The sequence below is a fragment of the Phoca vitulina genome, unplaced genomic scaffold (assembly GCF_004348235.1).
Source record: "Phoca vitulina isolate PV1807 unplaced genomic scaffold, GSC_HSeal_1.0 scaffold12, whole genome shotgun sequence".
Lineage (NCBI taxonomy): Eukaryota > Metazoa > Chordata > Mammalia > Carnivora > Phocidae > Phoca > Phoca vitulina.
This window is the reverse complement of record NW_022589715.1, coordinates 12877805-12892218: the sequence shown is the minus strand read 5'-3', so window position 1 is coordinate 12892218 and position 14414 is coordinate 12877805. Positions and strand designations below refer to the sequence as shown.

General features: G+C 40.8%; 1 protein-coding gene across 2 annotated transcripts in view; it reads right to left on the bottom strand.

The window, feature by feature from the left end:
• The window catches only part of LOC116636101 (charged multivesicular body protein 3), a 110493-nt gene extending 99930 nt beyond the window's left edge, over window positions 1–10563 (bottom strand). For both annotated transcript variants that reach the window (XM_032410514.1, XM_032410510.1), the window contains exons 1-2: window positions 9819–10563; window positions 7334–7473 (exon numbers count right to left, since the gene is read on the bottom strand). In XM_032410514.1, coding sequence (XP_032266405.1) covers window positions 7334–7473; window positions 9819–10044 — 366 coding nt within the window. In that variant the 5' untranslated portion in view covers window positions 10045–10563. The remainder of the gene's footprint in view (window positions 1–7333; window positions 7474–9818) is intronic.
• Between the last annotated feature and the right edge of the window lie 3851 nt (window positions 10564–14414).

The window sequence follows — 14414 nt, the reverse complement described above, 5'->3', positions numbered from 1 at the left end:
GTTTAAGAAGTCTCTGTGCAATCATACCACCATACTCCCTACTTTTTAAAAGAATTCTTAAAGAACTTCTTTTCACTCCCATTTCCTGATCAAGGCTGCAAATAACCCAAACATTTCAGGTCAGTGTTTATAATGACATTGCATCAAGGGGTTAATTAAGAGGTTGTTTTAATCAATGTAAGGTATGGCCCTAAGTCTAGGGGCATCTTTCAGTGAATATCCTGACCACTTTACAGGTATCTTTCAGACTTACAAGAGCTCCAATGCCAGGAAAGGAAGTAGGAATGAGAGGGGGTCCTTGGCAGGCACTGCTGGTTACAGCACAGAAAACATAAGTTTGTGATCAGAGGTAGGACATCCGAGCAGGTACATGACAATGTTTAACCCCAGGGCCTTATTTATTCAAGCTGTACCCACGCCTGCTTTTGAAGAGTTTAATGATCCCTAACACAGAGAGCCTCACAAAAATGAAAACTCCCCTAGGCATTCATTGCATGAAAGCATTTTATTTGACTCTGAAGTTATATTTACGCAATTAGAAATTGCTCTGTTCAATGCCCTATATAGTTCTATTATTCAACTTAAGGTTTAGCATAAATTAAATTTTGTAGAGGCTGAATTAAACCACTACTAAAAATCTAGTATTTTCACAAAATAACCCATCTGGCTGAGTCACATGGCACAATCAAATACTCTAAGCCTATTACTACTGTGTCACACCAGTAAGAGTTCCCAACTTACAGCTCATATCTAAAAGTATGCACGATGATTCTGAGAGGCACTCACATTGCTGGTCTTATTAAAAGCAGAGACATACTCCTCGGCAGTTCAGGAAAGATATTGTGTTCTCTGTGGGGAATATTTTCAGAGACTAGAAAAAAACTAGATGAAAGTACAGCCCAAGTTCCAAGTCTGGAACAGAGTTGGCAGCATAAGCTGGAAGTGAAGGAATCTTCCCCCCCCCCTTCCCTGGTATCTGCCTCTCTAACTGGCATCCCTACACTTGCTCACCATTGCATTTCCTGCAGCTAGTATAGTGCCTAAATCATTTGGGTACTCATTAAATATTTACCTTTAACTAAACTATTTCAGCTTTTTACAGCTTAGTAACTTCATTCTTCTACTTCTGACTATACAAGTTCTCTAAAGCCACCAAGTTTTTGGTATCTGTTATAAGTCCCTTCCCTAGCAACCTATCATCTGGAATACTTTCCGGACAAACATTAGCATAAATAGTACCTTGCTATGCAATTGCATATTAATGTTCTTTTTTTTTTTAAACAGATTTTTTTTTTTTAAGTTTTATTCATTTATTTGACAGAGAGAGACACAGCGAGAGAGGGAACACAAGCAGGGGGAGTGGGAAAGGGAGAAGCAGGCTTCCCGCGGAGCAGGGAGCCTGATGCGGGGCTCGATCCCAGGACCCTGAGATCATGACCTGAGCCGAAGGCAGACACTTAACGACTGAGCCACCCAGGCGCCCCGCATATTAATGTTCTTGACCCCGGTCAGACATAAGGACTTTCAATTCAACAAATTTAAAAATATACTTTTTCCAGAAAAAAACTACCACAATTTTCCTAGGTCCCACTTCACTATCTAAGAGAGTTCTTTAGGATCTCTCAAGATGCTAGCACCATCACGGGCCATCTAACTCAGCTGAAAGATAATCATATACTAAGATTTTTACTGGTCTACACATTTTAGTAAACCATACTATAAGCTGTCTTAAGGCATAGGCTATAGGTTATTCATCTTTGTGCCCTCAGTGCTAATCCTAAGGTTCAGTTGGCACACATTAGATTTCAATAAATATTTGTTAGATGGTTAGATGAATGGATGGAACCAGTGGTTTGCTGGGTAGAGGTTTAACAACTAGCTCTCCAAAAGAAAAAGGGACGTCTTATTTCTATTACTTGCTGATTTCCTTGGTATAAATACTACCATATGGTGATTTCAAGTTACCAACGTGTTATCTTTTTTATTTATTTATTTATTTATTTGACAGAGAGAGAGAGAGAGAGAGAGAGGGCACAAGCAGGAGAGCGGCAGGCAGAGGGAGAGGGAGAAGCAGACTCCCCGCTGAGCAGGGAGCCCGACATGGGGCTCGATCCCAGGACCCTGGGATCATGACCTGAGCTGAAGGCATACACTTAACCGACTGAGCCAACCAGGCGCCTCATCCAACATGTTATCTCTAAACATGGAGCTGGGAAGAGATGTTAACAATCACCCTTCATGAAGCAGTATGAGCTGGCTCCAGCACATCACGCATGGAACTGTGTCGGATAGTGTGTGATGCTAAGTGCCCATATTTTCTGATGTCAACCTTGTGTAGTCCAGTTAAACTTACAAAGAAAAACTAGGCCTCAGATTATTGTCTATTCCCTTCCACATGTATTATAGGTGTTACATTGGTATAAGAAAAAAAAACATATACTTTTGCCTAATTTTTAGAGGTGGGTTTTATTACTAATCAGAACATCTGCCATATAAATCTAGGCTAAATTAAATAACAAAACTCCATAGAACAGGAGTGCTGGGCTATGATATTTTCTGCAGCTCTCAGTATTTCATTATTTTTTCCCCAAGATTTTATTTATTTATTTGTCAGAGAAAGAGAGAGAGGGAGATAGAGCACAAGCAGGGGGAGTGGGGGAGGGAGAAGCAGGCTTCCCGCTGAGCAAGGAGCCCAATGCAGGACTCAATCCTAGGACACTGGGATCAGGACCTGAGCCAAAAGCAGACACTTAACTGGCTGAGCCACCCAGGCATCCCCCAATATTTCATTATTAATGGGGAGTTTCTACTTTCAAAATCACAGACCAACTTAAATAAATATATGCAAATTGTATAAAATCATTAAAAGTGAGGACAAGTAATTGACAGAAACAAAATTCAATGGCATTTAATTATTTCCTTGGTATCCCCACTAGCTTTCTTTATGAATAAACAGAAATAAAAGTTTTTCACCGTACAAAATAAATGATAAAATGGCTTGCCATGTATTTCATCTTCAGAGTAGTGTCAAGAAAGGAATAAATAGGTTAGAATCTCCCGGGACAGAACTATTGTCTAGAACAAAGCTAAACAAGTTTTAAGATAGCTCTTTAAGATTAACTCTTTTTAGCCAAACAGGAAATATAGTAACATAATACTTCAGTAAATATTGACCCAAAGCTTTACTTTAAATCACATGATGCTTTTCACCGCTACCTCAATTCCAGTGACGGTAAATTCCTTATGATGGGGATAAAGACAGTAGGGAACAAATACCACAGTCCTTCGTTGAACAAGGTCAAAAAGGAAAAATAGAAATGTTAAGACAAGGATGAACCCATAAAACCCAAAGAGCGTGCTAACTTTTCCATTTCAGAAGCCTAGCCATTGTTCCATCTGCCTCTCTAAGAGTTTTCTGAAGAGAGAGAGAAAAAAAAAATAACCGTCTTCAATTTGTGATGCTCAGAAGATTGGGTGGTGGTAAAACCAAAGAATCCAGAACACCAAAAGATAAATAACTGATGAGAGATATGAGCTGAGGTTAGGAACAAAGCAGGAAAACTTAGAATGTTAGAAAGAACTGTTAGGAAAAAAAGAGGACTCAGTTGTTCCATGGGTTACATAGTATATTGATGATAAAGATGTCCCATATGTGTTGCTGCCTGGAAAACTAAAATTAGTTCTTTTCACCTCATATTACAGAGAATATAGGATAGACATGGAAAAACTTGACATGAAAAGGAGCATCCTAATACTCTGGTTCAATGTAAGGATAATTTATGAGCATTAATACATCTTAAAACAATTGGGAGAAAGATAAAAAGGCCATTAACATGTATCATGCAGAAAATAAAAGTGTGAATTGCACAGAAGATAGAAATTATAAGAAATATAGGATGAATTAAATAAACTGTACAAATTCAATTTTTCTCATGTAGTATCACCATTCCACATTGGTGTCACCAAAAAAGAAAATCAACCTAGATTACCAATCCATTCCAGAAAAATAATGAGCTGATCATGTGATGGAACAGCTATGTCATATACCCATTTATTAAAGTCACATTTTCTCTAAATAAGTAAATCCAGACATCCTTTCAGTGACATGATTTATGAAGCCTAAAGTGCTAATTATCAACTATATGCCATCTAACTACATTTTTTTCTCAATAAATACAAAAGAAAACCATAATTCATAGGAGTAAGGAGTGATATTAGAAAAATGGGAGAAAAAGAAAGAATTCTGATGTGCTTAAATATTTCTTACACAGGATACCTAAAATAAAGGCAATCTGAAGAGGATTGAACTGGCCGGGATCTATGCATAATCAAAAATTTAAAAAAAAAATGACAGAGCAAGCTGAAATTAGTCAGCTTCTTTTAAAATAAATAGAAAAGAATGATAATTCAAATTACTAAGAACAGAATTTTAAAAGTTATCCTTCAAAAGAGATTAGATAAGTATGACCTAAGCTGAAAGAATGACAAGCAACCGAGAGAATACTTAATCTTGTTTCTAACAGACATTTTCAATTTAAAAACAAAAAACCAACAGCCCTCTTTTAAGTGCTTACACCACTGTCTGTGCTGTTTAGCTTAGCTGGTGACTTCAGAATGCCCGAAGACAGGGTTTCAATCTCAATCTTCTCAGTTGTCCTGCCAGAGATTGTTCTTCTAACCCAAGCCAGCCATCTGACAGATGTAAGCGACTGGCTCCAAGAGACACAAGCCAGACACTGGCGATCAGTACAAATCCTGAAGGTCACTGGAAAAATTAAATGTATGTCCTACTACCACGAACACATGGAAAACCACATACATTCCATTTTTCTTAGGAGTCATTTTTCAACTACTAATACCTTGTGAGGCTTATTTAATATTTTCAGAGGAAAATAATTTAGTGATTAGAATTTATAATGCTAACATTCACTATCATTCATTATTTGTTCTTCATTTCATTCAAGGGTCCCCTTATCAGAATTTTTTGCCACTCTCTGTCTCCTTATTTTTCTTCTTAGCATTTTTTACTAACTTGATGCTATATTAAATATTTACTTATTTATTGCATACCTCTCTCAACTGGAATGTGAGCTGCCTGAGAGAGCAAGGACTTAGCCTGGTGTATGTTCCTAGTCTATCTCCAGGGCCTGGCATACAACTAACTGCTAAATAAACTATTTGAATTTTGTCACCTATTAACAGAGTTTAATCCATGTTTATCTTTATTATTTTTTTAGATTTTATTATTTGAGAGAGAGAGTGAGAGAGCAGAGGAAGGGGCAGAGGAGGAGAGGGAGAGAGAATCTGAAGCAGGCTCCACGTTCGCATGAGGGGCTTGATCCCACAACTGCGAGATTATAACCTGAACCAAAACCCAGAGTCAGAGGCTTAACCGACTGAGCCACCCAGGTGAACCCCAGTGGGGGCACCTGGGTGGCTCAGTCGATTAAGCATCTGCCTTGGGCTCAGGTCATGATCTCAGGGTCCTGGGAACGAGCCCCACATCAGGTTCCCTGCTCAGCTGGGAGTCTGCTTCTCCCATTCCCTCTGCCCCGCCTCCCCTGCTTGTGCATGTCCTGTCTCTCAAATAAAATCTTTTTTTAAAAAGTCTTAAAAAAAAAAAAAAATTAATGAACAGTATATCATTTATAAGCCTAGAATATATGTTAATTAGTGAACCAGAATGTGTTAATTATCTATAGGTAGAATCCTATATACCAAAAGAATATACTTAGACTTTTGAAATGGCTTTTCCAAGTTTGGAAGGTGTTCAGCATCTATTTATTATTCATCTCTATGGGATCATTCAATGTATGGACAAACATTTAAACAGAGAACACAGGTAAATGGGACAGGCTATTCAACTCAACCTCAGTAAATAAAACTAAAAATTATCAAAGCCAACAAGTCTTTCTTGATCAGACCATCAGATATAAATATCTGGGAAAGGAAATGGAATAACTATTTACTTATAAATTAAAGCTTTGGAGATGCTAGTTTATTTTCTAATACCAATTAATTCACAGAGAAATAAAGTAGAATTTGATGGATAATGTATAGACTATACCCATAACCTCCCAGGTTCTCCCTTTGCTGAATTTAAAAATTACAGACTTAGATTACTTGGCAGGTAAAAGGTCAAACACAATAGGAAGACTGCATGTAAAGGAAAGTGATGAATAGCTAATGTAATCACCCGAAGAATTCCCAAACCTCAACTCTTTAATCTTTAGCTCCGTGGACCACAGTATTATTCCATCCTCTTTAGATGTATATGTTTTATTTGAGGCCAGGTACAACAGAAAATCTGTCTATCCATAATTACATTGCAAATCTATGACAGGACCAGATCTGCATCTAAGTTCTCTGAACTCCTAGCTTTTTCTACCATATTTTGACATCATTGTCCTCAGAAAGAAATACAAAGAAGCAATTTTGATTTTTATACCCTGAATCAAACAGCTAACCCCAGTGTGAAATGACAAGAGTACTGGACAAGAAATCGGGGTCCTGGGATTTGATCCTGATTCAATAATCATAATGTTAGCCAAAATCATGCTGTTAATTTACTTGATATTTTACTTTAAGTGATCTTATATTTTTAACAATTTAAATAACTTTAGCCTTGCCCTAAATCATATTTATGAAATTACATGTTCAATATAATATTGAATTTTCTAATTTGCATTAAAATCCTTAAATGATAATGTGTGCCCACTCAATTACCATCAGTGGTACATAAAGCACACTTTGCGAAGCATAAAAGACTATTTTTTAGGCCTTTCATAGCTCTACAACTCTAATATGCTAATTAATTTTCACAGTTTTGATATCACAAGAGTTTAGGGTTTAAAATTATCATTTCACCAATTTCATAAGCAGAGTAATGAGCACTCCCCACCACTCCCCACAATATCTCGTCCTCTATAGTCACAAAGTTGGCTACTTCCCTAATAGCAGGATTTTCTTACTTCTATTTCAGGGTTCTTCCTTTAGATACAAAAATCATTTGGATCACTGAATTAAAAACTGGTTAACCAAAACTGAAACAGTGCAAATCGCTCAACAAAAGGAATATATCCGTGTTTCTTAACTTTAATGAAGATCCAGCAACTACAATGGATTTGTCAACTCTCTTTCCCCAAAGCTTCCTTTCCCCCTCTCTTCACTGTTCATTTTCCTTGGTCTGCAAAACCTCTTTCAGAGGACACTGGAGCCTCCCTATGAGGACTAGTTATGTTTAAGAAACATGACACAAGTACACAGAAGTGTCACTAGCTGGTGAATACTAGTCTGGTAAAAATAATTTCACTTCTGTCACTGTTTCTGATACCTGAACCAGCCAGATGCCATCTTTTGTGTCTTCTACAAGCTCATAGAAGTGCATTTCACCACTGAAATTGGTACTAGAAATGGATTCAGATGCTTCTTCTTCCTTGAGTGCAGAATAGAGCTCACCTTCCATCAAGTCACCTGAAGAAAGGAAAAAAATAACACTAGTAAGATTTCAAAAATTCTACATTCTCAGGGTTCCTGGGTGGCTCAGATCTGGGTTAAGCATCTGCCTTGGGCTCAGGTCATGAGCTCCAGGTCAGTAGGGAGTCTGCTTCTCTCTCTCCCTCTGCCTCTCCCCCTGCTTGTGCTCTCTCTCTCTCTCAAATGAATAAAATCTTAAAAAAAAAAAATTCTACATTCCTAACTTCAATGATTAATTCCATTTTACACTGTTAAAAATCATGTCACAGTACTTCTATTTCAGTCTATAGAAAAGTAAAGTAGAACCTGAATATACCTACCCATTTAAGATTCACTCAGTAAAAATATCATAAAAACCTACTACGTGTCAGGCAAAAATGAACAGACAAAAATCCACCTTCTCATGGAGCTTATATTCTAGTGGAGTCATCACATAATTTGTTAGGAAATTACTTAATTTCCTGGTAAGTCCAAAAAGCCATCACAGTATTATTTAGTTTTGTGTATAACATGCCGGGCTTCAAATAATTTTTAAACAGTATGATTTATATACTTCTGACTTACAAGATTTAGAAATGGGTTTACAGAATTTGCCATTACCACCTGCTTAAAATAGCAATAAGGTTTATAAGACTTGAAGGTTAGATACAAAAGATTACCTATAAGAAAAAAAACTCCACATTCATACTCAAATTTACTGTGTAAATTGAGAGCTTGTATCATCAAATAAAAAGTAAACACTAATGTCAAATTATTTTAATTTTTGCCTTAAATGTGAAAACAAGCATGACAGCAGCAAAATCATTCACAACGAATATTTAAATTATAAAGTTAAATTGCTATACCAAGACTTCTCTGCCATAAAATGTGTGATCTGAGTCATACTTTTGTGGGCTATGTGTATTCTTTAAATGATATGTGCATTCCTTGTACACCCGAAGCGACAAGTATTTTTAGGCCCAAAGGAAGCAACACTAAATAAAAGTCAAAAGAAAAAAGTGTTGTTAAATTTTTTTTTACCATGAGAAATGATTTAGCTTTGGCAGTTAAGATACTTCTAAACCTAAAAAATTCATTTACTAGAGATCTTTACTTCATTTCCCATCCCCCACCCCTGTGGTAGAAGTAAGTCACCATAAACCAGTCAGTAAACAAGAGGCAAGAAAAAAAATGGATTTTATGTCTTCTCTTAAAAAAAGCATCGCATCTACAGAGGGTTCCCTCCTCTACCCCCGTAGTGAGATACAAATTTGATAACCCTCAAGGTTGGCAAATATGTAGTGCTAAAGTCCTCTGGAGTTAGTATTCTCTTCTATCCTACAACAATGGCTATAGGGTACTAAATAAGGAAAAAAAAACTGTCTTGTAAAAGACACAGCAGATATATTTGAAACAAAAAAGATAACCATCAGTTTCAACTGCTTCCTACAGAAACCCAGAATGTCTTTCTCAAGTTACAGTACATTCCCCTTCTAGGACATTTACCTAAACAAAGATATATTTTGTCCAGGGGTGAAAAAATTAACCATATTTCTTATTCAATCCTACCCCCAAACCAACAGTCACTGACAATGCACTGCTTAAGATGTTAAATAAATATTCTCTTAGCACTATTTCCATTCTATTTCTCAAACCACTTAAGCTGATGCAGCTGTATCTGTGACTTCTAATAGGAAAAAGAAAAGTTTACATCCAAGACGTAAGGATTTTTTTAAAACGCTGAAAGAAATATAAACTCTTCCAAAACAAAACAAGATACGCATTCACAAAACATATTCACTTTATTTTCACCAAACTTGAAGTATGAAAAGCTAATGCTGTACAGTTTACACTTTCTCTATATTTAAACTCATGATTTAAAATTTAAATCTTAGCCCTAAATTCCTCTTTAATATTAAGAATTCCAATATTTCCCCCTCCTGTTATTACGCTATGATTACTATCGTGACAAATACTGCTATCTACAGACAACGTTTTGGGGTTTTCCTTTTCTTATATCCCTGTGAATTTCAACCGACAAAAAGTGCTTTCCAGTTTGTCTGTAACCGGCTGACATTCCCTATTTTTTAAAAAATTGTTTCTTAGTAAACAATGCTAAGAAGCTGCACTTATATGTTATTTAAAAAACAAACACACCTTAAAAAGATACAGCAACACCCGTGCAAATAATTCCAGCCCCCTTCTCAAAACTGGGATTCATTTTTTTTTTTTTTTTTTCAAGAAAACCTGGACAGCTCTCGGAGTAGTCTGCTTAACCCTTCTGGAAGAACCACCAAGTACGAGGAAGTACAAGTCGCCCCCTCCACCGGGTGGAGGCGACCCCAGGGGCGCCCGATACTCGCCTGACTTTTCCACCAGCTCCCGGACATCCTTTTTCTCGGGCAGCCCTGAATATCCCAGCCCCCGGCACTCCAGAATGGTCTTCAGCTTCTTGAAGCTCAGCGCCACCGGATCCACCAGCTGGGTGGCAAAGATGCCAGTTTCATACCACACAATGGCCTCAAAAAACCTGGCCAGGACGAACAGGACCAGAAAATAGAGGAGCAGGAAGAAGAGCTTCAGCCACATCTTCCCCTGCGTCTTCTCTCTTCTCAGAGAGCTCGGAAGACGAAAAAGGGGCGCAGAGCGGGGGAGTGTGTGCTCACGCCCGCCGGGGCGCGGGCACTGTCCCAGCGTGGTCCGGCCTCGCCGCCCTCACTGTCGCGCCATCGCCGGCCGGGGGGCTGGGGGGTTGGCTATTTGTGCGAGGGTGAGGAAAAGACGAGGAGGGGCCCGGGCGCAGAGCCTCGCGCGGGGCCTTCCAGTCAGGAGACGAGAAAAATAAAGGGGAAAAAACTAAAAAAACCCATCAGTCGAACACCGAAAGGAGCGGGGCGGGGGAGGGCCGGCGGGGAGGAACAAAACGAGGGACGTTACCCGGGCGGGGGGCACTGACCGAGGTGGCGGGCCGGCCTTCCAGCACCGTAATCTCAAGAGGGAGGGAGGAGGCCCCCCAAAATCATTCAGATCCACAAAGGAAGCTGGGTCCTGGCGGGAGGCCGGGGCCGGAGGGGCGGCGAGCCGGGGAGGCGGTTGGGGCCGGCCGGCGGCGGCCGGCGGCCGGTCAGAAGGGCGCGGCGCTCGGCCCGGCCAGGCCCCGGGCCCAGCGCGGGGAGGAGCGGCCGCCGCAGCGCCGCGCCCGGCGCCCAGGCCCCAGGCCCCGCGGGCCGCCCAGGCTCCGCGAGAGGCGCGGCGGGCACGGCGACGGCGGCTCCAGGTTCTCTCAGGCCGGCGGGCGGCGCCTTTCAGGCGGGCGGGCACCGCGGCCCGGCCCGGGAGGGGGCGTCGCGGTCTCTGCAGAGAGAAACAGGGCGCGCGGGCCGACGGTCCTGAAGAAGAAAAGGAAAAATAGGCCCGAGACGGCTCCCTCGGCGGCCCCGGGGCGGCTTCCTAGCCACGGAGCGCCCGCCCCGCTCAGATGGGCGGCGCGGGTCTCGGCCGCCGTCCCCAACGCCCCAGCCACCTCGCGAGGCCGCGACAGTCGCCTCGGGAGCAGAGGACCAGCTGGGGCCCCTGCCCGGCCCGAGACATAACAACTGACGTCGGCGGCGGGGCGGGGCCTCGGGCGGGGCCGGGGCGGGGCCAAGATGGAGCGCTCGACCCGGAGAAGTGGGTGCGGAGGGCGAAGGAGGCGGCTAAGCCAGGGGGCTGGAAAGCAGTGCGGCGCCCCAACCTTGGCTGGGCTTCGGAACAGCTCCCAAAGTTGCTTCTCCGGTGTCTTCTCCGCTCTCTTTCCTTTTGCCCTGAAGATGTTTAGTACATGATTTTGGCTAAGGGTTGGACTTTGGACTGTCACTTTCTGTGTATTTTTCGTACAAATAGGGCAGTTAGTGATCCTCTTAAAATCGGTAAAACTAGATGAGTACGTTTATGCTAGGTTCTGGTGAATTGGAAAAATTGGGGCACTCGTTTGAGCGGGTAGAAAACAATGATTTTCCGTTTCTCGGTGAGAATGTAGTTTGTGCACAACGTGTATTGGAGGAGGTTTGGCCGAAACGGGAGTTAGAACTAGGCCCACTTGTCCCGCCTGTTATAATTTTTCCTCCCCCTCTTCACTGTTAGGGGTGTTAAAAGCCAGGTATTGAGGCGGTGAGTTTCCAGGACAAAGGTTGCTATTGATATGTCCCTGTACAAAGTTTACATGTCTTTTCTTTTGTTACCCTCCCTGAGTGTGGCCAGTGCCAGCAACAGGAAGATACATAAAGTGAGTAATGTGGGTGACTATGCACTATCCAGTTTTGCATTTAACCTCAGTGGAGCATACTCTTTCTGCCGAACTCTGCCAGTCGTGAGGGAGAAAAGGGTTGCATAATTAAACTGAGGAGGCTGGCTTCTACCAGCTCCCTTGATGAGGAAAAAAAAGACCCAGGAATTACAAGAGAAACGTTAGTCATTGTGCAAAGCTGTCAAATGTCCTGAACTGGGTGTGGGGGGGTGGGGGTGGGGGTTAGGAAGAATGGAGATGTGATCCTCCATCATGGAGCAAATGAGAAATGGAAAGCAAAGAATGGACCATGAGAATGTAACTTCAGAATGGCACCCCTTTAAAATAAAGCACACAAAGGCATTTCAGTGACCAGCTAGTGGAGGAGGACTTAGGAGGGGATGGGCCCAGGGAGCAGGGAGGAAGAATCAAAGGAGGAGGTGTAGGAATGTACAACCAGCTCTAGGCCTCTGATCCTGTGTCTTAACCAGCCTCAGTGTGGCCTTGTTTCCATGGCTGGCAGATCAGTGTGGGAGATTGTATTAAACAGTTCATTCTAACAAGGTTGTTTCTGAAATTTCGGAATCCTTAGGCATGTCAAGGTGACCCTGTTACTGGGCAATGTTGCTGTCCAAACCTTGACATATAAGGTGAACCCTCATCTCAAAGCAATGTGCTCACTAGTAAAGAGAGACTGACCCCTAATCAAATAATATAAAAGAGGGACAGGTGGGGAAAGTTGGGCTGTTAGCTGAGGATGGAACCATCCAGGCTAGAGTTTCAAACTGGAAAAGTACCAGAGTGTGGGAGGGGCTCCAAAGAAGGAATTAAAGAACTCTTTTGGCATTTCTTTTTGTTTCAACTGCCTCCGATCTCAACCCGCTTGCCTTGGTCCCTCCTGGTTAAACTCTTAGAAAAGGTAACAGCACTGATCAAAAAATGCACAGGGTTGGTGGGATACATTGGTACAGGCATTTACATCCTTTATCAATAGGATGTACAACTTTTCAGGAGGGCAATTTACAATAGGAGTTAGAAGGCACCCTGAATACATGCTCTTTGGCCCAGTAATCTCACTTCAGGGAAGTTATCCTGAGGAAATAATTGGACATGTGCGCAGAGATGTGTGTGCAGAGTTTTGTTGTTGCTGTAGAAGAAGAAGAATAGAACAAAAAAATAGAAAGAAATAATGGAAAAAAAATTATTAATTGTTAATAATAGAAAAAAAGAGAAAGAACAAGCAACCCAAATATCTAGTGACAGAAGATTAGTCAAATACAGTAATCTAAATGGTGAGCTACTAAGCAGCTACTAAAAGAACCATATAGACAAATGGCTGTAGACATGAACCTATGCCCAAAATAGAGTGTTTGGGGGAGAAAAGCAGGTTACTAAGAAGTTTGCATCATATGATCCTATTTTTTTGTGTCAGTGTTAGACAAAGGTAGAGATATATACACTGAAATGTAAGCTGTGTTCATTTTTAGGTGATGGGATTTAGATAATTGAAATTTTTTAATTTTGTGTTTTATCTCTATTTCATTATTTTTTTCTGAAATAATCACGCATTGTTTTTATAACTTTAAGATATGTTTTGAAAAATAAAACAACCACTAGGACTGCTTCCTTGGTCTGGAGATTTGCAGCAGGGATTCATCCTCTGAGACTCCAAGGGAGGGTGGGCTGTCCTTCCATGAGGGTGATTTCAGTTTCCACGATGCCTAACTGGGCAGACTAATTATAATTTCTGTTCAAAGACCAGTCTGACAAAAGGATGTTTGAATTATTCATTGGTTTTCATAATCTGTTTCTCTAACAGCCAGACTATTAACCTGAGTTCTTGATTTTGCATCTCAGGTTCTGTTTGTGGAATGACTTAAATCCTTATCATTTGATATTGTGGCAAGAGCATGGGAACCATTATTAGTGGGCCTGGTCCAGTGTCGCCTAGTATCTACTAGCTGTATCACCTTGTTAGAAAGTCACAAGATCTGTCTAAACCTCATTTTTATCATCTGTAAAATAGGATGGTGTATTTATCCCGTAAAGCAGTTGTAAGGATTAAATGAGGCAGTGGAGGTAAAAAGTGCTTTGAAACAGACATATTGCTTGTATGTATGTAGGTAGGTATTTTGCATTCATTCCTTTATTCAAGCAGTATTTATGAGCAAGTCACTGAGCTTTGTTACTGAGACATGTGCATGGATGAAGTCAAACAGGACCTTGTTGCCAGGTTATTTGAAGTCTAGTAGGGGAAACTTTCCAAAATTGAGTATTTTTTAAAAATGAAAAAAAAGGGGCACCAGGGTGGCTCAGTCGGTTAAGCGTCTGCCTTCAGCTTAAGTCATGATCCCTGGGTCCTGGGATCGAGCCTGGCGTTGGGCTCCCTGCTCTGCGGAGAGTCTGCTTCTCCCTCTCCCACTGCTGTTCTCTCTGCTTGTGCGTGCGCTCTCTCTGTCAAATAAATAAATAAATAAAATCTAAAAAAAAAAAAATTTTTAAATTTAAAAAAATGTAGGCCTCTTGTAGACCTAATAGCAGAAATACAAGAAAAATACAGATACAAATTCTCTAAAGCAATATAAAGTGCAGACTCTATTGAGAGGCACAAATGAAAATACAGAAAAAAAAATAGAAGCTAGTTCCTGGCTTTAAAGGTTTCAATTCAATATATATCATAATTTGTTTTCTTTTA